Source organism: Triplophysa rosa, linkage group LG2 (genome assembly GCF_024868665.1).
Source record: "Triplophysa rosa linkage group LG2, Trosa_1v2, whole genome shotgun sequence".
Lineage (NCBI taxonomy): Eukaryota > Metazoa > Chordata > Actinopteri > Cypriniformes > Nemacheilidae > Triplophysa > Triplophysa rosa.
This window is the reverse complement of record NC_079891.1, coordinates 7,574,169-7,596,645: the sequence shown is the minus strand read 5'-3', so window position 1 is coordinate 7,596,645 and position 22,477 is coordinate 7,574,169. Positions and strand designations below refer to the sequence as shown.

General features: G+C 37.6%; 2 protein-coding genes across 3 annotated transcripts in view; one reads left to right on the top strand and one right to left on the bottom strand.

The window, feature by feature from the left end:
* Window positions 1-5,813, bottom strand: part of srek1 (splicing regulatory glutamine/lysine-rich protein 1) — a 31,884-nt gene extending 26,071 nt beyond the window's left edge. The window contains exons 1-2 of one of the 2 annotated variants that reach the window (XM_057353562.1): window positions 5,548-5,813; window positions 4,570-4,703 (exon numbers count right to left, since the gene is read on the bottom strand). In XM_057353562.1, the coding sequence (XP_057209545.1) occupies window positions 4,570-4,703; window positions 5,548-5,666 (253 nt within the window). In that variant the 5' untranslated portion in view covers window positions 5,667-5,813. Of the gene's footprint in view, window positions 1-333; window positions 721-4,569; window positions 4,704-5,547 lie in introns of those variants that run through there. The other variant, XM_057353572.1, reaches the window with a different exon arrangement.
* A 1,313-nt stretch (window positions 5,814-7,126) lies between these two features.
* On the top strand, window positions 7,127-22,320 carry tmc2a (transmembrane channel-like 2a). Its single transcript, XM_057362856.1, has 20 exons — window positions 7,127-7,249; window positions 7,361-7,399; window positions 7,793-8,147; window positions 8,725-8,874; window positions 9,139-9,229; window positions 9,418-9,499; window positions 9,630-9,736; window positions 10,434-10,532; window positions 10,884-11,026; window positions 16,329-16,476; window positions 16,667-16,855; window positions 16,990-17,169; window positions 17,465-17,623; window positions 17,741-17,869; window positions 17,964-18,031; window positions 19,493-19,732; window positions 19,908-20,033; window positions 20,104-20,182; window positions 21,277-21,400; window positions 21,523-22,320. Exons 1-20 carry the CDS (start codon window positions 7,213-7,215, stop codon window positions 21,744-21,746), a joined length of 2,769 nt encoding a protein of 922 aa, XP_057218839.1. The 5' UTR covers window positions 7,127-7,212; the 3' UTR covers window positions 21,747-22,320.
* Window positions 22,321-22,477: the final 157 nt, after the last annotated feature.

Below are 22,477 nucleotides of genomic sequence, written 5' to 3'. Positions count from 1 at the left end.
AAAGAGGACATACAAACATGCACGGTATGTGGAAAATACAGCGGTTTTGAACCTTAAATCGTGTATACACATTGCATTACATCTAAAACAAACGATAATATTCGTTTTAGCCGTGTCATATGACCCCTTTAACAATTTTTGCTTTAGCTGCTCTAAATCTTTGAGAAAATCACTGTGGGGTTTGTAATAAAAAAATGACAATGGGTCTGATACGATGTGGTTATTCTCCTTAGGGTCCTTAAAGTTAAAGTAAAATCGGTGCAGAGGAACGAGAGAAAGAGAGACAGAGGAGATCTTTATGCAACAGACATCAGTAATAGCTGCCCTTGGTACCGTTCAAACTTTCCTCCAATACTGGGCGCCAAGTCAACCTGGACAGCTTTCAAAGACAGGCAAAGGAGCAACTGTGGGGTTGGGGAACGAGGGACAAGGGGACAGAAAAAAAAGAAAAAGAAAAACAACACAATGAATATGCAACTCTTCTAAGAGGCAAAAAGGGACAACATGTGAGAGAAATAAAAACAAAGAAACAAAATAAAACAAAACAAAACAAAACAAAAAAAAGAGACAAGGTGTCCATCTTGGAAGGTTCAGCGGCTACGCTCCTGGTCACATTCCCCCCTTGAAGGCAGCGTGGGCCCCGGCGGGTATAGTGGCTTGGAAAACAAAGCCTTGAGTCAGGCTAGTGTAGTAGTGTAACGCCTGGGCCAGTCTAGTGATCTGATATGCACACATAATCAACACAGAAAAAACATACAAAAACCAAATTAATCAACGTAGTAAGCCATCCAGAACCAATTCACGAGGACAAGCATTTCAGGCAAGAGGGAAGCGCTCTTATACCATGTGTTGCATGAATACGGATGTTTACAGTAAGACAAAAATGAAAAAAAAATCATAAAAAGGGGAGAGAGAAACAATGGTTAGCCAGTCGTTACACTGCAGACTTGTGAAGACCTCACCTCATAACCTCATAGCCTGTAGCTTACATACTCAAGAATTCTTAGTTCATAATCACTTTCCATTAAAAGGTACAAACTAGAAAGCACAGTTACCTTTTCTTAAGAAAATGTTGTTTGTTTTACAGTATATTTACTATGAGGTTTGCAAACAAAATTTTACAACCGTTTTAAACCCTGATTCATAAAATTCCATTGCTGTAGCAATAAATATTTAAAGGAAATGGTAAGAGGGTTGCGAGTGACTACTTTTTGTCAAGGTACAATGTTAAAAATACTCTAATTTGGCACAAACTTTTTTGTTTTCTAAAAAAAGTCCCAAAAAATACTAAGAATATGTGAATAACTTAATTATGACGAAAAGGTCAGACAGAACCTTATAATTGCAAGGCGACAAATTTTACTATTTTAGTTTACCAAATTTTGACATATTTTTGAAATGAACCAAAAAGCTTTCAAATTACAGAAATACACTTAAAAAAATCAGATTTTTGTGTTTATTGTTTCAAAACAAGCACACTAGTTTGCAACCTGTTTATGGAAAATGTCAATCTCTGTGAGCAGCTAATCCTCACAAAAGTGTTATTGTGGGATGTTCCTGTGAGCTCGAGCCCTCTACTGTACATTACTACTTCTACATTCTCTATAACAGCTCACACAGTTTACATAGCAAGCAAATCTGCTAAACTCAACAAGCAAGCAAGGTTGAAGCAAGCAGAATATTAGAGCAGAAATATACTACACAGTGAGATACCATTTTGAACACACTTAGGTACTACTAAAATGAGGAATTACAATCTACTCGAAGACTATCTGAAATCTTCAGTTTTAAAATTGTTCATTCAAAATCAACATTGACCTACAGTAACATTAAAAATGACTAAAGACTGTTTCACCGGACACCCGCGCCGGGACTGCAGCTAACAGCTAGGTCTGTGTTTGGCTAGTGTCTAATACTGTAACTGTTTATATTTAATTTAATTTAATTTATGTTAATATTAATAATTATTTTATTGTATAATAACTGTATTAATTAAACGATTTGTTGAATTAAGTTGTATGTTCATTTTATTAAATAAACCATTTGTTAAATGGTCCTGTAGTTTTGACGCATTTAAAGAAATCATGTGGAACATTGACATCTAGCGGTCAAGCTTGGTATCACAGTCTAAGTTCAAAATATTGGAGAGACAACTTTGGTTTGCATCTAGGGGCGAGTATGGTCCGGCCGTCCGCGTGCATGACATAATTTTCGTCATCAGGAGGGTCTGCAGTCGTACAACAGCGCACGCGCGAGAAAAGTGCACTAGTCCACTAGGGGTCAATACACACACAGAAAGTGAGCAGTGTGCAGTTGCGATACAAAACCAACACGCTGAAACCAAGACCAGTAAACTAAGAAGCATATCCTTCTTCATACTGTTTGGTTGTTGTTCTTTGTTGTCTTGCTGTTTGCTCGGATTGTTGGCGAATGACTTCCTCTATCATTAATTTGCAGTGGGTCTGTGAATGACGCGACTCAGCGCTGCCCTCTGACGGTCTGGTAGAGCACACATACTCATTTGTACTGCGCATGTGTCAAACTCGGACGTCTGTGCTTAATCCGTGATGAGTATGCTTAAGAAGCTGTGTGGACGCGTTTGTGCGAGACGGATACAGACGCGGAAATTCAAGTATACTTGCTCCTTAACTGTTGTTCTCGGCTTCTTTTGCTTGTTATCAGAAATAATCTACAGGCAATCTATTATTTGTATACCGGAAGTTAAGGGCAGTCCACGAACGCGCGCATGCGCAGTAATGTTTGTTTATGATGTCACTTTGAAACCGTCTATAAGTCTAAATAGTAGAATGAAAAAATAGTAACAATGTATGGAGAACTAGGAGGACTTAAAAAGGCAGTCATCTGTTATACGTGAAATATAATTCAATTATTAAGGATCTATTAAATGTAGAGGACTTTATTTACTCAATTATTAGTACTGTCAATGTTAACGCGTTAACGCATGCGATTCGGTCAAAATATTTAACGGCATTAACGCAACATCCGTTTTGTGGCATCATTGTCTAGCGTTACATTATAATCACACTCTTATTCATATAAAGGCCTTTAAACTATTTGGGCGCGACTTGGTTGTATTGACACGTCCAGTATAGATAGACAGCTTCTGGCTGTGGAACACGGCTCAACGCGACAGCGGTCCCGTCTGGTGTATACATGGGCTAAACGCTGCGTCAGAATCTGTCAGACAGCGCACCAGTATTAACTTCTCTTTCGCACTTGAATAAACAAAAAAAATGTGCCAGAAAGCACATTTTGTCTAGTATTTTCGCCAGCACAGTCTTCAACGAGTTAATGCAGAGTAGTGAAAATAGGAAGCGTATTAGACCTGCTTAGAGCGGCAGACTCCTGTCACTAATGTTGATCAAAGAACAAAAGAAAAGAAGAAATCAATTTTGTAGCTTAATGAGTATTCTTCTGTATTTCATGTATTTAGCAATAAAGACTGTAAAGTGTTTGAGAACTTCATTTATTTTCTGTATATTTAAGGGCACACTTATTATAATGGGTTTGATTAGTAGAAAAAATAATATATTTAATAAAGACATCAGTTGCACAACCAACAATATTAGAATGTTGGCTTTCATTCATAAAATGGTGCTGTTAAAGAAACATGTTGTTTCTACATTAATTTGGAGATAAAATGTGAAATTATTCAAATGTAAAAGTATAATTAACATCATAAATGCTGTGTGTGATTAGTTAGTTAATTTTTTAATCGATTGACAGCACTCAAATAAACATGTTAAACAAAATAAATAGTGTATGTTTAATTTCCCTATACGTACGAAAAGGGTGCGATTAATCGTGTAAAAAATGTAATCTATCGACAGCCTGATCAATTATTAAAAATGTAATAGTAGACAGTGGACACCCATATTGTTCAATCAATACCACTTTTTGCTAAATGCTTTTGAAGAGTTCAAATTAAAACATTAATTATTTAATTGTTTCATTTTCACTCTTTTTTTTACTATATATTATACTAAACTAAATATATATATATTTTTAAGATTTACTTTCGATTTCTGAATTCATAATTAATTCATAATGGATTTATTCTATTTTTAAGTGGCACTCCTAGTCCCTAATACACTCAGCTCCCTTACTGTAAAACAGCACAGACTCTGTGTCAATTCAAGTTAATCGCACAACCAAATCAACACATGAAACCACATCAGTGCACTTACTGCATTAAATGTGTTACTGCGTGCAGGATCCATTTATGAACTACTGGTAAATGAAAAAACCCTGAAAGCATGTTCACACAGTCCTAACTCTGCAACAAAAGTACGATCTTATCACCTCCATTCTTTCCACATCCTTCAGCTCTGATAAACAAGAGCTAACACAACTCTACTAAACAACAAAATCTAAAACAGCTGATCTTAACGAACATACGCATGATCATCACACACATCTAAGACACAAAGACAGAAAATAAAACCAATTTTGGTTTGCTCCTTCTCATAAACTTGATTTAAAGTCAGATAGCCAGTGTCTTTGTGAGATAAGACAGAAAAAAGTAACACGCAACGCAAACATACTAACCTTCTGCACATGGCACAACAATAAGAGCTCTGTCAATAAATACAGTGTTGGTTAAATGCTGTGCCACGCCAACACTGGAAGGGTCTCGATACTTTATGTAACAAACTTTGGATGAAAAGGAAAGAGGTGCATTGCTGAAAGAGAAGAAACACAGTGTTATTTAATACTGCTTTAATATGCTTAATAGTATGTTAAATGGTGTGTATAATAAATAATGAAGTGAATTTTCTCTGCGGTTGGCAGTGCCAGTGTTCAGCAGTGCCAGTATTCAGCTAGAGAGACTGTCCTCTGTCCATCAAAGCATTTTTTACAAATTTACAAATAGTCTCATCACAAAAACGAAAGTGTAACTGTGGTATTTCTAAAAAAAAAAAAAAACTACGGTAAATACAAATGGTAAAAAAATCACCACAAAAAAGCAAGGCTGTTAAAAACCATTGTTATTGTTTCTACGAGTGGTGTCCAATACTTGCAAAATTATTGAAACCAACAACAACAATAAATTATTATCGTTTTCATAATTATCATTATTATTTACAATGCGCTATAAATGAACATGGGTCAACTGGGTGTAAGTATTCTAGAGAAACATACACATTTAAAGGGGTGAATTAAACTACTAAACTACTATTAGCCCATTTCAAACGGACATTTAGTCATGAAGTCAATCCATTATCTATCTACTAGAAGTTTCAGTACCATGTAAATGTGACACATGGATGTGCTATTTATTTAAATTAGTATCATTGTACCTCCAAGTACTTTCTGTATTACGAATCGTTAAAAACGGTTTAAATGTGTATGTACATCTCGTTTTGAACTGACATCACTCCAACGTGCTCTGATGTGGGTGGTGTTTGGTGTACATGATGCTGTTTGAATGGTGTGTGTTGTCATTATCATTCTAAGGGGTCTCATGTGTTTGTTTAGTGTGTAAGATGTGCTTATATGACGTGTGTCTGTGTTGTTGTGACTCACTCCGGTGGGTAGAGCCGCAGCTCCTCGATGTCTCCCAGGAAGCCGAAGAGAGTTCTCATCTGATCGCTGCTCACAGCCGACGACAGATTGGTGATCTGAATCACGTTCGTCCCAGGCATCCCACTATTATTACGCAAGACTGAGACTCAATCCTGGAAATAAAACGATACAGCCGAGCGATCAGCATTCAGATAGCCGCTGACCTGATGGAACGGTAGTTAGCATTGAGCGCTACAAACAGCCACGAGACAAGAGCGCCGCCCGCTGGACTGGAGGTTTAGGACTATGTATTATGCAGAAATGTGACAAGTCTCCTGGACCCCCTGTGTGTTTCATTACATAATACTGAACCTTTTGGGCAATTATTGTTAGTTTTAACAAACAGACATACAGTACGTGATACGTATATTCTTATTATGTGTTTTATTACATTTTCTTTCCTCACATCTATATGACGTATTCTATAGCCATTTTAACAAGACGGACACTGATCAATCCTCGTTTTCACCTGATAGGAATAAAGAAACTATTCTTCTTCCAACATCTTTGCTTAAATACATTTTTGGCATAACAAACGTTTTCAGTTTGTCTTTCGTCAGTGTTTTCTTTTAGGGTATCATAAACAGGACAACAAATAACAGCTGATGTATACATGAATAATTATCTTTCAAAACATGCAATGTTTTGTTTGCTTTCAGACAGATGGGTGGTGTCGTTCTGCATGTGTTCTTGACCAGGAAAGCATGTCATGACTATGGACATGTCTTTGTCTATGCCGAGTGAGACTAATGAACATGTAATGGGTTAGCCTACTTGTGAAAACTGAGATGCTGTGCCATCTACCAGGTGTTGTGGTGTAGACAAGACACAAGATCACACGTCTGTTTGTCTGCAGAGTAAAATGTATTTGGTGTCTACAACAGGCAGCATCCCACCCTGGTTAAGACACTTTAAAACGTCTTTAAAAACGTGCTTTAAAAATTGTTGCAGGCCAGTTTCAAATAGTATTATTGGCAGTCCCATTAGATGTTGACAATTGTCTAAAACGGTAAACTAGAATTAACTAAATATTTTTGCAGATAGTTTCATGCAAAATAATTTTTAAAGAAAGTACATGTTTAAAAGCTCAATGTGGTGTGAAATGTGTTTAATTGTCTTTGAAGGAAAACCTAAACCTTCATTAAATCTTTAAGGTGGCTCTTCTTGTGACATCAGAGCTAGGTGTCATATATCCCAATGAGTGAGAGTGCATCAAACAGTTTAAATGGATGGCCATACTGTCTGGCAGGTCATCTGGAATGTTTGCAGATCTTTTCTGCATGAAACATCGATGGAATTTATAATATTCCCATTTAAGAGCTTGATGTATTTATTTTAATTTGCTTTAAGGTAATCATAAAACCATCTGCCGCGTTGTTCCATTTTTTTAAACATAGAGTTTTCCATATGAAAGATTTTAACTAAATTCAAATCATTAGGATGCTTGTTGTAGCTCATTTAATATACCAATATCAATCGATATTGCATATGTGAGGTCACGTGGTGTTGCTATGGCAATGGGGAGTCAGTCACTCGAGAACCGCAGCACACCTGTGCAGTAATTTGTTAGACCACAGGTGCAAGAGAGGAAATTCTGATACCAACAGAGATCAGCAGGGGAGCAAAATGCCAAAGAAAAGTGATACAAGAAAATTAGAAGACGGTAAGTTAAATACATTTATTTTATACTGTACTTTTATAGCTATTTTACGTAATCCATGGTAATGACAACTATTTCGGTAATACGTTGCTAAACTCCATTTTTTCTTATTAGTGGGAATAGAAATTGATGGAGAGGTGGACGGTGCTGAAGGTAAGAACAGCACTACTACTGTTACTCATAACAACTAATCCTAGTAGTTAAGTAAGTATTAACGTAAGTGTGTAACTCATTATTCGGCACTTGAGGTAGCCTATTGGTGGAATTGAGGAATCTGAGCTATTGAGGAAAGGTGTGCTCTTGCTCTTCTAAGCAATGTGAATTTTGATTTCTTGCTTATGGGAAAACTTACAAGGAGAGGCTGAAGCAATATCAAAAGCAATATCATTTTTATGATGTGCCTTTGCGTCTGTGTAAAATGCATACCTGGGCCATTATAGGTACATAGCAAACTTCCAGAACACCCTAGCGTCTGCAACAAAGTGTATTAGTCTATGTTCATCAACAAGACTTTTTTAATGTGTGATACGCTTTCATTTTACTCAGAGAACAACAAACCCAAAGGCAAAGGTGCTAAAAAAACCGCAGCCGGCAAACGTGGCAAGGCTGCTGCAAGTGAGGATGACGAGGATGATGATGATGCACCCCCTAGAGCTCGTAGAGCGGCCAATAAAAAGAAACCGGCCCAGGCAGAGGCAGACGAGGAGGATAGCGACGATGACATTCCGCAGAGGAGATGTGCAGGGAACAGGAGAAGAGGAAAAGTGAGAGACAAAGGTGGAGAAGGGGGAGAAAGCAAAAGGAAAGGGAGAGGCGGGAAAAAACAGAAGAACTCTAAAGGCAAAGCAAAGGAAAATGATAAAGGAAGCGACGATGACAAGAAGAAGAAAAAGGATAGTAGGTATGGAAACACAAATTAACCCAGGATAGATTGATTATTAATTGACTTCATTAACTGATCTTGACACCTACACCAAGAGATCGTTGAATGTAAGACAAAACTCTCTTGAAACTCCCATTACAGATACTTAACCCTTTCGGGCTATATGATAATTGGTATTTCTATTATAAACATATTTGTTTTGCATTCAAATATAAAGGTGCACCTTGGTACCCTAACTTTCATTAAACATTTCATTAAACAGACTATCGACTATAGAAAATGTTATCCCTGACATGTCATTTTCCTTCAATAAAAAATGTTTACACATAGAACAAAATGTACTTTTGTTTAATAGTTAACTCACATGAGCTGGTTTGGTATTGACAGAAAATATAACGTCTAGCCTACTTATATTTCCACCAGACTATCGTTTTAACTATTTAAAGCCATTGCATTTTTAAAACCATGCCTCACACTCTTTATATTGTACCTGCTGGGTTGTTCGAGATGAAGAATGTATTTAATCTGTTAGTGAAGCACTCCTGCATCCAAAAGGCATTTTCCTTAGTACCCCTCCCCTTATGTTCTGTTTTAGTGGAGACGATTCAAATTCTGATGAAGAAGAGGACTCCATGTCTGAAGGAGAAATGGCCAGATTGATGGAGGAGGTGGAGGAGAAGAAGAAACTGATAGCAAATATCAGAAACAAGCCCTGGAGAATGAGAAGACGACTCAAAGTTCTCAAGTACTGACACATCTAAAATGGGATCGTTTTAAAGAAGGTTTTCTATACTGTAGCTCAGTTGGTAGAGCACAGTGTAAAGATTGTGGGTTCAATAGGGATAAAGAAACATTTTGCTTGGATGCACTGTTAATCACTTTGCATTAAACCAGCTACTGTGTTTACAGGCAAATGCGAGTCCTTAACCTGCCATTAGTGAGATAAGTTTTTAACCTTTGAAGTTTTTAACCATTTTATTATCTGATTGTGTGTTGGTTGTGTCTGCAGGGAGGCTCAGCAGTTTGTGGATAAATTTGAAGGAGCTCTGGGCAAAGGCAAAGGCAGGAAGCTATATGCTTACAAAGTCATGATGATGAAGGTATAAGAATCTTCGTCTTTCATTGCATATTGTGCTTGTCATTGTGAAAAAAGTTATAGTGAGGGGTTTTCCTATGCACTGAAAAACAATGCAACATGGGAAAATGTTGTAATGAGACCTTCTTGAGAAAATGTTAATTAAGTACAAATCTAAAAAATTTCCTGTAACATTTTTGCCTCATCATATAGAAATGGATCAAATTTCAACGAGATTTCGAAAATTTTAGAACGGCTTGCATACCTTGGGAGCGGAAAATAAAGGAAGTTGAGAGTAAGTACTAATTATAAAAACAAGCATAAATTGTACTTTTAAGTTTATACTAAATTGTCAAATATATGGTGCTCGCAATATTGCCCACTAGTGGCCAGCTCTGGAATGTTTTTTTGTGCTCGTTTTGCAGGTCACTTTGGCTCCTCTGTTGCTTCATATTTTATCTTCCTGCGTTGGATGTACGGCATGAACATGGTCCTCTTCGGCTTGACTTTTGGCCTGGTTGTGATACCAGAGGTCAGGATTTTTTCATTATGCTGGTGCATCCCCCCTAAAAACAGATGTGTTCAACAAAACAAAGTGAAACAGTCATTGAACTTCATCCTTAACAGCATTGCAACCAATGTTTTAAAGCAATACTTTCACCAAAGAATGAAAATTCATTAATTGCTCACCCTCAAGTCGTTTTGCAACCGTCATTTTAAGAAGGAATGACATTACTTTTTGTGAGTAATAAACAAAAATAACGACTTTATTCAACAATTTCCTCTCTTTTGCATCAGTCTTCACAAGCATCCACAAGAGCATGTGATGCAGGCTGTTGCAATATTCGCCTCTTGTTAAAGAATAAACTCCAATTATACCACAGCTGAAGTATAACTCAAAAATCAATATTTAAAATCAAACATGTTGAGGATTAGCAGACAGGCAGTCAATGTATAAAGTTACAAGCTGCTTCTTCACAAAAGCAGTTACAGATGCATCTCTATTGACATCCGTTCAAACAGAACAGGCTCTTGTCTCTTTGTCAGGATCTTTTGGGTAACCCTGATGGCTTCCTCAAGGGAACTGGCTCTGATAACAAAACAATATACAGTATATCATGTTGATGCGCTTTTGAACTAAATATTCTCTTAAAGAATCAACGAGGTATTATTACATCTCTATCTCTAAATCATAGTCACTGATATTCTAATATGGCAATATCCACTAGGTTCTCATGGGACTTCCATATGGGTCCATTCCTCGGAAAACTGTGCCGAGGGAGGATCAAGACACTGCGATGGATTACTCTGTACTTACGGACTTCAGTGTAAGATACCTTGCGTATGTCTTTTTTAGTGGGCTGTCAACTGATAAAATATTTAATTGTGCTATTATTTTCACACATTCAGCTACTTTTAGGGAAACATTTTTAATATTTAGTATGCTCTGTAAACATCGGCAAAGTAAATTTATCGTAAATGCTTTCTGGCTGTCAATAATTGTGTACATTTGATAATGCAGGTTTAAGAAAATATTACACAATGTCAAATTAAATAAATGGACGAATGGATTGTTTATTTAATTTCAGAGTTAAAGTAATTACTTTTTAAATGAATGTTAGAAATACTTAATAATGTATGCTTGTAAATAAGTTTTTCTGATGGCTTCTTTTTAACAGGGTTACTGCAAGTACTCAGTACTTTTCTATGGCTACTACAATAACCAGAGAACCATTGGCTTACTGAAGTTTCGTCTCCCTCTGTCCTACCTCATGGTGGGCATTGGGACCTTCGGGTATAGCCTCATGGTTGTGATCAGAACGTGAGTCCCTCTTTCATCCATTGCTAGATGTTATAGCAATGGTATGAAATGTTCGTGAGAAGTACGTGTATGCCATTTCTCCAATATTGCATTTCAAATAACTAAAAAGTATAATTGTGTAGTCACAATAAACATTTTATATACAAAAGGGTAATCCCTTCAATTTAAGGGTGAAGTGTGTGATTTTAGCACCAAATTAAATTATTAACTTAAAAAGCAGTTGCTATGGTGTTCTTGGTGGTTAGTTACTAAAATGTTTCTAGGCTGTGGATAGAGTGTTCAGAAAGGGTTGCTATGGCTACTAGGGTATTTGGGGAGGTTACTATGGTGTTTCTAGGCTGCGGATAGTGTTCAGAGAGGTTGCTATGGCTACTGTGGTGTTTGAGGTGGTTCCTAGGGTGTTTCTAAGCTGTAAATATAGTGTTCAGAGAGGTGGTTATGGCTACTGTGGTGTTTGGGGTGGTTTCTAGTGTGTTTCCAGGCTGTTAATAGCAAGCAAGCAAGCAAACTTTATTTATAAAGCACGTTACAACCACCGAAGTGGACCAAAGTGCTGCACAGAAAAATAAATAAATAAAAACGTATACAAACATGGGATATAGATACATCACACACACTAAAACAATCAAAATGTCAACATCAGGTTTTAAAAGCCAAGGGGAAAAGATGAGTTTTCAAAAGTGATTTGAATGAAGAATATGGAGCGAAAATTGTGCCTAAACTTAACAAACAAATCCAGCGTTTTGCAAACAAACGCAACCTTTTTTGCAAAAGAAACGAAACTCTGAAACAAACAGAAAGCGTTTTACAAATACATAATGCAATTCGAGAGAAAATGCAAAGGTGTACTATATAAATGTACTGTGTTTAAGTCTCACCTTTTTATGAGATTCTCTCAGCTTGATTTTCTCACAAATGTGACGTCCAGATTTTCTCACAAATGTGACCGTGCAGATTTTCTCACAAATGTGACCGTACAGATTTTCTCAGTTATGCAACTTCTCCCAAAACAGCAGATAGTTCAATTGTTTGACTTAGATTTATATTACTGTTTTTTTGTGCTGGTTTATTTTATTGCAAAAATTGCCCAAATAGCTTGAAATAGCCAAAAAAATAGCAGCATTCATTTTAAACCTAAATAGGCTAATGGCAACCAAACAAAGCCGACGACTGACTGAAACAACTGCACGAGATTTATTTGCTTTTCCATCTTTTATAGCCTAGAAAGCTCTCTACTTTAATGCCATAATGTTTAGACATAATGTTAAATACTTTTTATCTATGAGTTGTTATGTATAAAAGTCAAACATATGTATCAGTGCAACTTTCATGCAGAAAAATCACTAAAAACCGAGTCCATCTCAGAAAGAGCGCAAAATACTATACTGAAATCTTACAAAAAATTGACATAAAAAAATATAAATAAATATAAATCAGGCCCGGTTCCTGCCAGGTGCAGAAGTGTGGACTAGCAGATATCCTGGGTGGGATATACCCCAACCACACAGACAGTATAGCTGCAGACAAAATTAAGAGTCCATTTAAAAAGTATTTTCCTCTTTTTCTGATAAGAATGTGATTTGGTAAAATGATCATTTTTGTTTATTTCTGTGAACTTTTGACAACATTTCTCCCAAATTTCATATAATTTATTTTTATTTATTTGGAGAAAATGAACTGGTGAAAGCAGGTGAAAACAGAAAAGATGATCTGCATTTTTAAAACAGAAACACAGCAAAAACAAGTTCATATTTAGTTTTAAGCAACACAAAACTAAGAAAACGTTAGAAAACGTAAAAAAATGTTTTATGAAATAACCCAGATTTTTTTTAATTAGTTTGTTATCGTGCTCAGTCACTCTTGAGGTTTGCTTTTGTTGGAATTCAACAAACACTGCAGTATATGACTGCAATACATGCAGGATTTAAATGATTTATTTTTATATAAATATAAAAAACAGACAACATTTCATTGATGTTTTACACTTAAATAAAGCGGTTATGTAAACTGGACATAAATAGAAGCCTACAAAATAAAGCAGGCTAAGAACATTCCCCATTCACTGAACGATCACTGATTTCTGTTTAATTTCTTTTAATGAATTGAATGAATTAATCTGATTACACTGCACAATGAACTTTAATCGTGTCTGCTGTTTTTTATGTGGTATCGTGAGCGCGCATCGCGCCTAAACTGAACTATTTTGCACATTTTTTCGCTACCACCTGCAGCGTGAATTGGGGTGTTTGAGATGGAGAGAAACAGATTTATTTCTGAAGCGGGAGCTTCGGAAGATGGAGCTTTCAGTCATTACTGAAAGTCAATAGGTTAAAATCTAGCCTATATATTGCAAGCAAATAATAGCTGTTTGTTAACAGCACAAAATAAGACCGCAAAAACGAAGAAATGAATCTGATTTACTGCACAATTAATTTGACATGCTTAATTTTACATTGTGCAGTGCGTCTAAAATTCCTTTGCACAGTATTTTGCTTCCACCTGTAGCATGTAGCATGCTTCTCTGTTACAAACTAAAGCCAGAGCAGTGAAGTGAAGAGTGACGTTGCTTTCAGCCAATAGAAAATACAACAATTTTTGGTGTTATTTTTTGATTCTCATTGGTGGGCAAGACAGATGTTTAGGGGGTTCAGCCCACCCCTGCCCATGCCTAGAGCAAGCCCTGATATAAACACAAAATTATGTCAAAATTCCCTTATAAGAAAATATCCTTGAAAAAGTAGTTTGTTTTGTGAAGTAAACAGTTGGGAAACAAGAACGAGAGAATGAGATGGGGTGGAAGGGGTGACAACATTGCAAATGCATCCAGTTTGTTGTATGTTATTTGTATATTAAAACCAATGCATAATTCATTATTTATTATTAAGAACAGCAACTGATTATTATTAACAGTTTCAATAAATTTCATGAGACTAACTGAATGAAACTTTATGAATGAAATTAATTCAGTTTCTGGCACTGGCAAGGGTGGCACGCAAGGAAATGTTCATAGGCTTCTTCCTATAGAAACTAATTCCCAATAGCACCACCTGCTGTTGCACATGCATTTGTGAGAAAATCTGCACGGTCACATTTGTGAGAAAAGAGTCACATTTGTGAGACTGAGATCACATTTGTGAGAAAATCTGCGACGTCACATTTGTGAGAAAATCTGGACTATCACATTTGTGAGAAAATTCTGCCGGTCATTAATCTGCAGTCACATTTGTGAGAAAATCTGGACGATCACATTTGTGAGAAAATCTGCACGGTCACATTTGTGAGAAAATCTGGACGATCACATTTGTGAGAAAATCTGCACGGTCACATTTGTGAGAAAATCTGGACGATCACATTTGTGAGAAAATCTGCACGGTCACATTTGTGAGAAAATCTGCAACGGTCACATTTGTGAGAAAATCTGGACGATCACATTTGTGAGAAAATCTGCACGGTCACATTTGTGAGAAAATCAAGCTGAGAGAATCTCATAAAAAGGTGAGACTTAAACACAGTACATTTATATGTTACGCCTTCGCATTTCCTCTCGAATTGCATTATGTATTTGTAAAACGCTTTCTGTTTGTTTCAGAGTTTAGTTTCTTTTGCAAAAAAGGTTGCGTTTGTTTGCAAAACGCTGGATTTGTTTGTTAAGTTTAGGCACAATTTTCGCTCCATAGAAGAAAGCGAAGAAGCCTGTCTAATAGACAGGGGCAAACCGTTCCACAATTTAGGAGCTACCACAGCAAAAGCACGGTCCCCTCTCAGCTTACGTTTTGTTTTAGGGACACTCAGTATCAGTTTATCAGATGACCTGAGAGAACGGGTGGGCATATGAGGGCGTAGCAGCTCAGAAATGTAGAGTGGGGCAAGACCATTTAGCGCTTTAAAAACAAATAAAATAATTTTAAAATTGATCCTAAAGTGTACAGGCAGCCAATGAAGTGAGGATAAAATGGGAGAGATGTGCTTGTATTTCCGAGTTCCAGTTAAAAGGCGCGCTGCAGCATTTTGCACCATCTGCAGACGAGCAACCAAAGACCCATTATCCCCCGCATACAACGCATACCAGTAATCCAGCAGAGTTGTAGCAAAGGATGTTTGTAGTGGTTTTAGGGTGTTTCTAGGCTTTGAATAGAGTGTTTAGAGGGGTTGTTATGGCTGCTATGGTGCTTGGGTGGTTACTAGGGTGCTTCTAGGCTGTGGATAGAATGTTCTGAGATGTTGCTATAGCTACTATCATGTTTGGAGTGGTTACTAGGTTGTTTCTAGGCTGTGCATAAAGTGTTCAGAGAAGTTGCTACTGTATAGCTACTATGTTGTTTGGGGTGGTTTCTAGGGTATTTCTAGGCTGTGAATAGAGTGTTCAGATTGGTTGCTAGGCTACTGTGGTTTTTGAGGTGGTTTCTAGTGTGTTTCAAGGCTGTGGATAGAGTGTTGAGAGAAATGTGTTAAGGCGGCCAGGTAAAGATGACTGGCGGGCCGCATTTGGCCCGCAGGCCGCCAGTTGACTAGCCCTGGTTTAGAGAGGTTGCTATAGCTACTTTGGTGTTTGGAGTGGTTACTGTGGTTTTTCCAGGCTGTGGATAGAGTGTTCATAGAAATTGTTACTGTATAGCTACTATGGTGTTTGGGGTGGTTTCTAGGGTATTTCTACGCAGAGGATAGAGTGTTGTGATATGTTGCCATCACTACTATGGTCTTTTTGGTGGTTACTAGGGTGTTTCTAGGCTGTAAATAGAGTGTTCAGAGAAGTTGCTACTGCTACTATGGTATTTGGGCTGGTTACCAGATGGTTTTCTAGGCTGTGGATAGTGTCTTGGGAGATTGCAATGGTTACTTGGGTGTTTGGGGTGATTACTAGGGCCTTTGTAGGCTGGGTATAGAGAGTCCCAAGACATTGCTATGGCTACTATGGTGCTTGGGGTGGTTAATAGGGTGTTTCTATGCTGTGGATAGAGTGTTCAGACAGGTTGCTTTGGATCCTAGGGTGTTTGGGGTGATTACTATGGCTGTAGATAGGTAGTTTAGAAAGGTTTCTAGATGTTGGCTTGGTGGCTACTTGATAGAGAGAGAGACATGTTGATTAAGACAAATAAAACAGACAGACAGATACACACTTCACCTTTAAAGACTTTAAAGATACACCATCCCCCCAACTTTCCAATCAAGGACTCTTTTTTTACTGTACAAATACTGTCAACATGATTGTATTTTAACTGCAATCGGAAAATGCGCTTCTGTTATCCTGCCGGCGAGAATGGATTCTCTACAAGTGTTGAATAAAGTCCACTCTCGCTGTTAGGATGGCTAAAAACGCAGATGTGGGGGGAGGGGACGGCGAGGACAATGAATTCACTTTTGCCTGGAAGATGTTCACCAGCTGGGATTATCTTATTGGAAATTCTGAGACAGCCGACAATAAATTTGCCTCCATCACCACCAGCTTCAAAGTATGTGCTTGTGTTATTGTGTGTGAGTGGATGGGTAGGTGTGTTTGCGTGCTGACTCATACATTTCATTGTTATTCATGGTTGGGTGGTCCTTTCAGAAAGCTCCCTGATTAAAAAGGGACATTTTTATATTCCTGCATCCCAAATGGCCATGCATTAGTTTTTCACAAGGCTGTAATGCATTTTGCAGGAGTCCATTGTGGATGAACAGGAGAACCAAAAGGATGAGAACATTCATCTCAGAAGGTTCTTACGTGTCCTAGCCAACCTCCTTATCACCTGTACTCTAGGAGGAAGTGGCTATCTCATCTACTTTGTGGTCAAACGCTCCCAAGAGTTTGCTAACATGAGCAACCTCTCCTGGTATGAGAAGAATGAGGTAAATATTAACATAATACCACATTCAAAATCATGTGCAATATCCATCTTGTTTTTTTTGTCACAAGTAGGATGAATATTAATATGCTGGATGGATGATAAAAAGATGCTAATGATGTAATAACTGTGCTTCAGCTTGAGATCATCATGTCTCTTTTGGGTCTGGTGGGTCCAATGCTCTTTGAGACGATTGCTGAATTGGAAGAATACCATCCACGTATTGCTCTTAAGTGGCAGCTGGGCCGTATATTTGCGCTCTTTCTTGGTAACCTCTACACATTCCTGCTCGCTCTGTTTGATGAGGTCAATGCAAAAGTAAGAACTTTACATTTACACATTTGGCAGACACTTTTATACAAAGAGACTTAAATTGAATTATACCATACATTCTGTTTCTAAGTAGTGCAATCCCTGGGATCGAAACCATGACCTTGGCGTTGCTAACGCCATGCTCTAACCACTGAGCTCTAACCACTGAGCTACAGGAATGCTTTTTAATCAGAACTTTCATGAGGACCGTTTTTACCTCCTGGTCTTGTAGCAAATCACTGACTTGAAATTGACGTGACAACTGACATGAAAATAATGTACAATATATTTTTTTATCAAGCTGGAAGAAGAGGAATCCATAAGGAATGCCAGCATTTGGTTATTGAAGGAGTATTATGCCAACTACTCAGCCAACAACCCAAATGACACGGGCACTCCACCTCCTATACCCCCTGCTGATGTCATCAGAGGACCATGTTGGGAGACCACAGTGGGAATAGTAAAGTGTTACAAACTTTTTTTTAATCTAAATGATTTAGCACTTTGTTCTGTATGCACACTGGCTGTTCATCGAAACAGTAAAATCATTTTGATTAAATTCTCACCCCACTAACAGGAATTTGTGAAGCTTACAGTATCAGATATACAGGTGACTTATCTGACCATCCTGATTGGTGACTTTCTGAGAGCAGTGATTGTGCGTTTCCTGAACTACTGCTGGTGCTGGGACCTGGAAGCAGGCTGGGTGAGTCTGATTTATGGGCCAGCTCATCACAATCTTTCTTTATGTCCGCTCAGAGCTAATTCATGTTTTGACATCAAACAACCTCTCTCCTCAGCCTTCCTATGGTGAATTTGACATAAGCGGCAATGTGCTTGGTTTGGTTTTCAACCAAGGAATGATCTGGTAGGAATGAATGCACAAACAACATAAACAAATCAAAAACAATAGCAATGAACTTAATGAAAATGAACCAAAATGCTGGTAAAGAAAAGTTAAATGCTACGTATATGTGTAAATACTGCTTCCTAATGGGATTGTTAACCCTAAAAATAAAAATACTGTCACTTATTTACCTTCACTGTTCAAAACCTACTAAGATGAGTACATGATGAAAGAAATGTCATTTGGGGTGAAACAGAACACTGCTGCCTATCTAAAGGTTTGCTGGTTAGCCTTAGCGGCTTTGTTGGATAACTATAGTATTCGTCTCACAAAAGTAACTGGCCCTGCATTCCAAATGGGATATATCACCCTCCGAAGGGCCCTTCGGAGTGACAACAATCATGGCCACCATACTGAAGGGACGTTCCAAACCGAAGTGCTCATAACTGGCCACTTCAAAGGGCCCTTCAGAATGAAGGATTTCGAAGGGTACAACTGATGGTCACTTTGGGCTCCCATGATTCTTTGCGCAGATTCTTTGCGCCGCCTCCTTATGGGCGCGGGATGATGACGCAGAAGGGCACTTCAATAAACAGTTGTTTGGTCCCCTACACCCTTCAACCCTTCAAAGCTCTCACTCCGGAGGGTAAACCATTCGAAGGGCTTAGGGCATAGGGATGAGTCCTTCGAAATGGAAGGCAGGGTATGTGTTACACCCCGTTGCTTGCGCCTCGGCTCTTCACCTAAGGGCGTCATGTTGCTCTGTGTTTCTGCCTGTGTTTTGGTTTAGGACTCTATTTCCCATCATGCATTGTGTCCTGTGATTGTCTGCTGGTTTCACCTGTGTCCCATTTCCTGTTTGTCCCTACATCTGTGTATTTATAGCCCTTGTGTTCAGTTGTCTGTTGTCGATCGTTGTTGGAGGTTACAAAGGCAAACTCACGAATAAAGGAAGTAAATAAATACAGGTGCATTTACACAAAACGCACTTTCATACGATTATAGTAAATCTGTAGCAGATAACATCCCATGAGGGCGTGGCCTGTATCGGGGATTTTTAAACCTTGAATCAAAGTACGAAAGCAGTCACGAGGGTGTGTGTGAAATGAAGCTTAGGACGTCATTGGTCACGTGATTTTGATAGAACGAATCAAGCATCAATACTAAGCTTCACTGAAAATCGCTTCTTTTTTTGACACAAGCATCGGAGCTTTGGTGTCACATCTAACATCACTACCTCTGTGGACTTTAATAAAATACCTTAAACTGCATTTGGATCCGCTCCCTGTTCTCCTGCCTGCCAGAACGTAACAATATGCTGATGATTAAACATTTTTGGGAAATATAGGTTATAATATATGTTTTATCCATATTTTTTCTAAGAAGGGCACTTACTGTATATTAGTTTCTGTATTTAAACAGTCACCATCTTGCACTGTTCTGTACCTGCAGATATTCTCTTATTTAACCTTTGTTTGTCAGGATGGGTGCGTTCTACGCACCTGGTCTGGTTGGAATCAATGTTCTACGTCTCCTGTCCTCTATGTACTACCAGTGCTGGGCTGTAATGGCCTGCAATGTCCCTCATGAGAGAGTCTTCAAAGCTTCCAAATCCAATAACTTTTACATGGGCCTGTTACTGCTCATCCTCTTTCTGAGTCTACTTCCTGTGGTTTACACCATCATGTCTTTACCTCCTTCCTTTGACTGCGGACCTTTCAGGTAACACACACTTATATGCACTCACTTACAGTACACACTCACTCACCCACCAACTGACTCACTGTAAGGGTCATATTCACATTACTATTCACATTATTATTACTATACACAGTGAAATGAAAAGCAAATAATTTATAGTTACTGGAGCTTGGTGTAATATATCTTTTTACCACAGTGGCAAGGAAAGAATGTTTGATGTCGTTATGGAGACCATTGATCTGGATCTACCAGCATTTATGGGGACGCTTTTCAGTTATGCAGCAAATCCTGGCCTTATTATACCTGCAGTACTACTCATGGTGTAAGTAAATTATTAGAAACTTCACACATTACAAAACATGTGACCAGGAATTGTTTTTGTTTTTTTACAGATTGGCAATTTATTATCTTAATTCAGTGTCAGAAGCCTACAAGAATTCCAACATGGAGCTAAAAAAGAAGATGCAGATGGTCAGTATAATTTGTTGAAAAAAATAACCCTAAAAAATTGTATCGAGACGAAACCCAGGATACAATAGGTTTACAATAAATTATCCATTTATTAGTTTATTTCTATGTATTGAGTTCTAGTTATGGTTCTTTTGGCAGAGCATACTATATAATGTACAAGTGACCAATCCCAAGTTAACTGTGCTTAAAAAAGATCTTCTCAAAGAACTAGTTCAACAAATTTGTATTCTCTTAATTTTTAAGAGAACCTTAAAACCTTTCTTAAGCTAAATTTTTAATACAATTGTTAAATAGTAAATTCTTTACCCCAAAACTAAAATTCTTTCATCATTTACTCACATTCGAGTTGTTCAAAATCTGTATAAATTTCTTTGTTCTGATGAACACAGAGAAAGATATTTGGAAGAATGCGTGTAACCAGACAGATTTTGCCCCCTATTGACTACCATAGTAGGACAAAATACAATGGTAATCAAAAGCGCCCCAGAACTGTTTGCTGTCCTACATTCTTCAAAATATCTTCTTTTGTGTTCAACAAGTAATTTTCCTACTATGGGAGTCAATGGGGGGAAAGATCTCTTTGGTTAAAAGCATTCTTCCAAATATCTGTCTCTGTGTTCATCAGAACAAATACATTTATACAGATTTGGAACAACTCGAAGGTGAGTAAATGATGACAGAATATTCATTTTTGGGTGAAGTATCCCTTTAATGACATAACGTACATAAATAGATCCCAAATTTTTTAAACTACAAACGGGACTTAGATTTATCTTATAAGTATTTTGAACGACTCCAGTGGGTTAATAAATGTCTTCGGAAGTGAAACTATGTAATAAATGTAATATTTTGACATTATAGACAAGAAATCCAAGCACTAAATTCTAATATGCCATCACATTGGAAACTTCAAATCTCATTGGTTCTTGCGTGACAAAATATCACAAATGGCACAAAGACATGAGAAAATCTTGAAAGGAAATATGGTTCACCTGGGGAAGAACAAAAACTGAAACATGCAATTAAGTTGTCACAAATTAAGAGTTTTTGCAAGAGCAAATAAAAAACTTCAAACACAAACACTTGATCTATAGGCAAGAGATGAAGAGAAGAACAGACGCAACAACAAAGACAGCACTAACCAAGTGATGAAGGATTTAGAAGATCTGCTCCCCAATCGTTCTCTGGCGCCCCCTGCCCCTCCAGTGAATAATGCAGGTGTGAATTACAGAGACAATTTTTATGATTTTTTTAGACTGTGGAATAAAACTAGCACATCAGGCTTTTCTAAATGACCTACTGATTTTTGCTCATCTCATGATTATTTGTTTTTGCCTTAGAAAAAAGACCTGAGGGTGGAAAATCTCCAAAAGTGAAACCAGGAACTGCTGGAGGTGGCGTGCATGTGCAGAAAGACGTGTCACTTGCATCAGCCAATCCTAATGCCCGGGGACCTGTGACTCGAGCACCAGGTCCCCGGGGACCTGTGACTCGAGCACCAGGTCCCCGGGGACCTGGTCCACTACCTGGTCGACCAGGGGCAGGACCCCCTAGATGGCAGTAATATGTGATGAGTTTAGAATTGTGTGCACTAGTTGTCTATGTGCGTGATTCTGCTTTAGAAGTGGTATTGATTGTCTTTCTAAAGAAAAAAATATAATATATACAGTATAAATTGTATGTACACTCTAACAATAAAGGTGCTTAAAAGGTTCTTCACAGCGATGCCATAGAAGAACCATTGTTGGTTCCACAAAGAACCATTCAGTCAAAGGATCTTTAAAGAACCATCTCTTTCTTACTTTTTTATAATCTGAAGAACCCTTTTCTGTATTTTTGTGAAGCAGAAAGGTTCTTCAGATGTTAAAGGTTCTTTATGGAACCAAAAGGTTCTCTGGCATCGAAGAACCTTTTGACGCACCTTTTTTTTAAGAGCGTATATAGCTGCTATAAACATTTGTGGAAATTTGTAAACATTAAATACTGTGTATGTTTTATATACATTTAACATTTCTTCAAGTTTGGGAAAGATTAGATATGTCACCTGGCTAAATGCTCATTATGTATTTAAGGTGTGTAAATGATATCACTTGCCTATCTGATATACAACTGAATAACTGATGCAACTCTTATTTATTCACTGGTGAATTATATATTCTGTTTTGTCTTTTTTAATAAATCCATCATGTAATTGATTTTCATTTCTTTAATATAGCAGTTATGTATTATAAAATATTGTGACTGCATATTACGCATAATGCAAGTGAATTGTCTTGCACCTTGACTGCCTGGTCA

Bases quoted from the DNA above. Each gene is read 5' to 3' on its own strand.
- tmc2a (XM_057362856.1), top strand. From the start codon at position 7,213: ATGCCAAAGAAAAGTGATACAAGAAAATTAGAAGACG. The intron at 8,875-9,138 runs GTACTGACACAT...TTGTGTCTGCAG, and splicing joins AGACGACTCAAAGTTCTCAA to GGAGGCTCAGCAGTTTGTGG. The intron at 17,170-17,464 runs GTAAGAACTTTA...TTTTTTATCAAG, and splicing joins TTGATGAGGTCAATGCAAAA to CTGGAAGAAGAGGAATCCAT.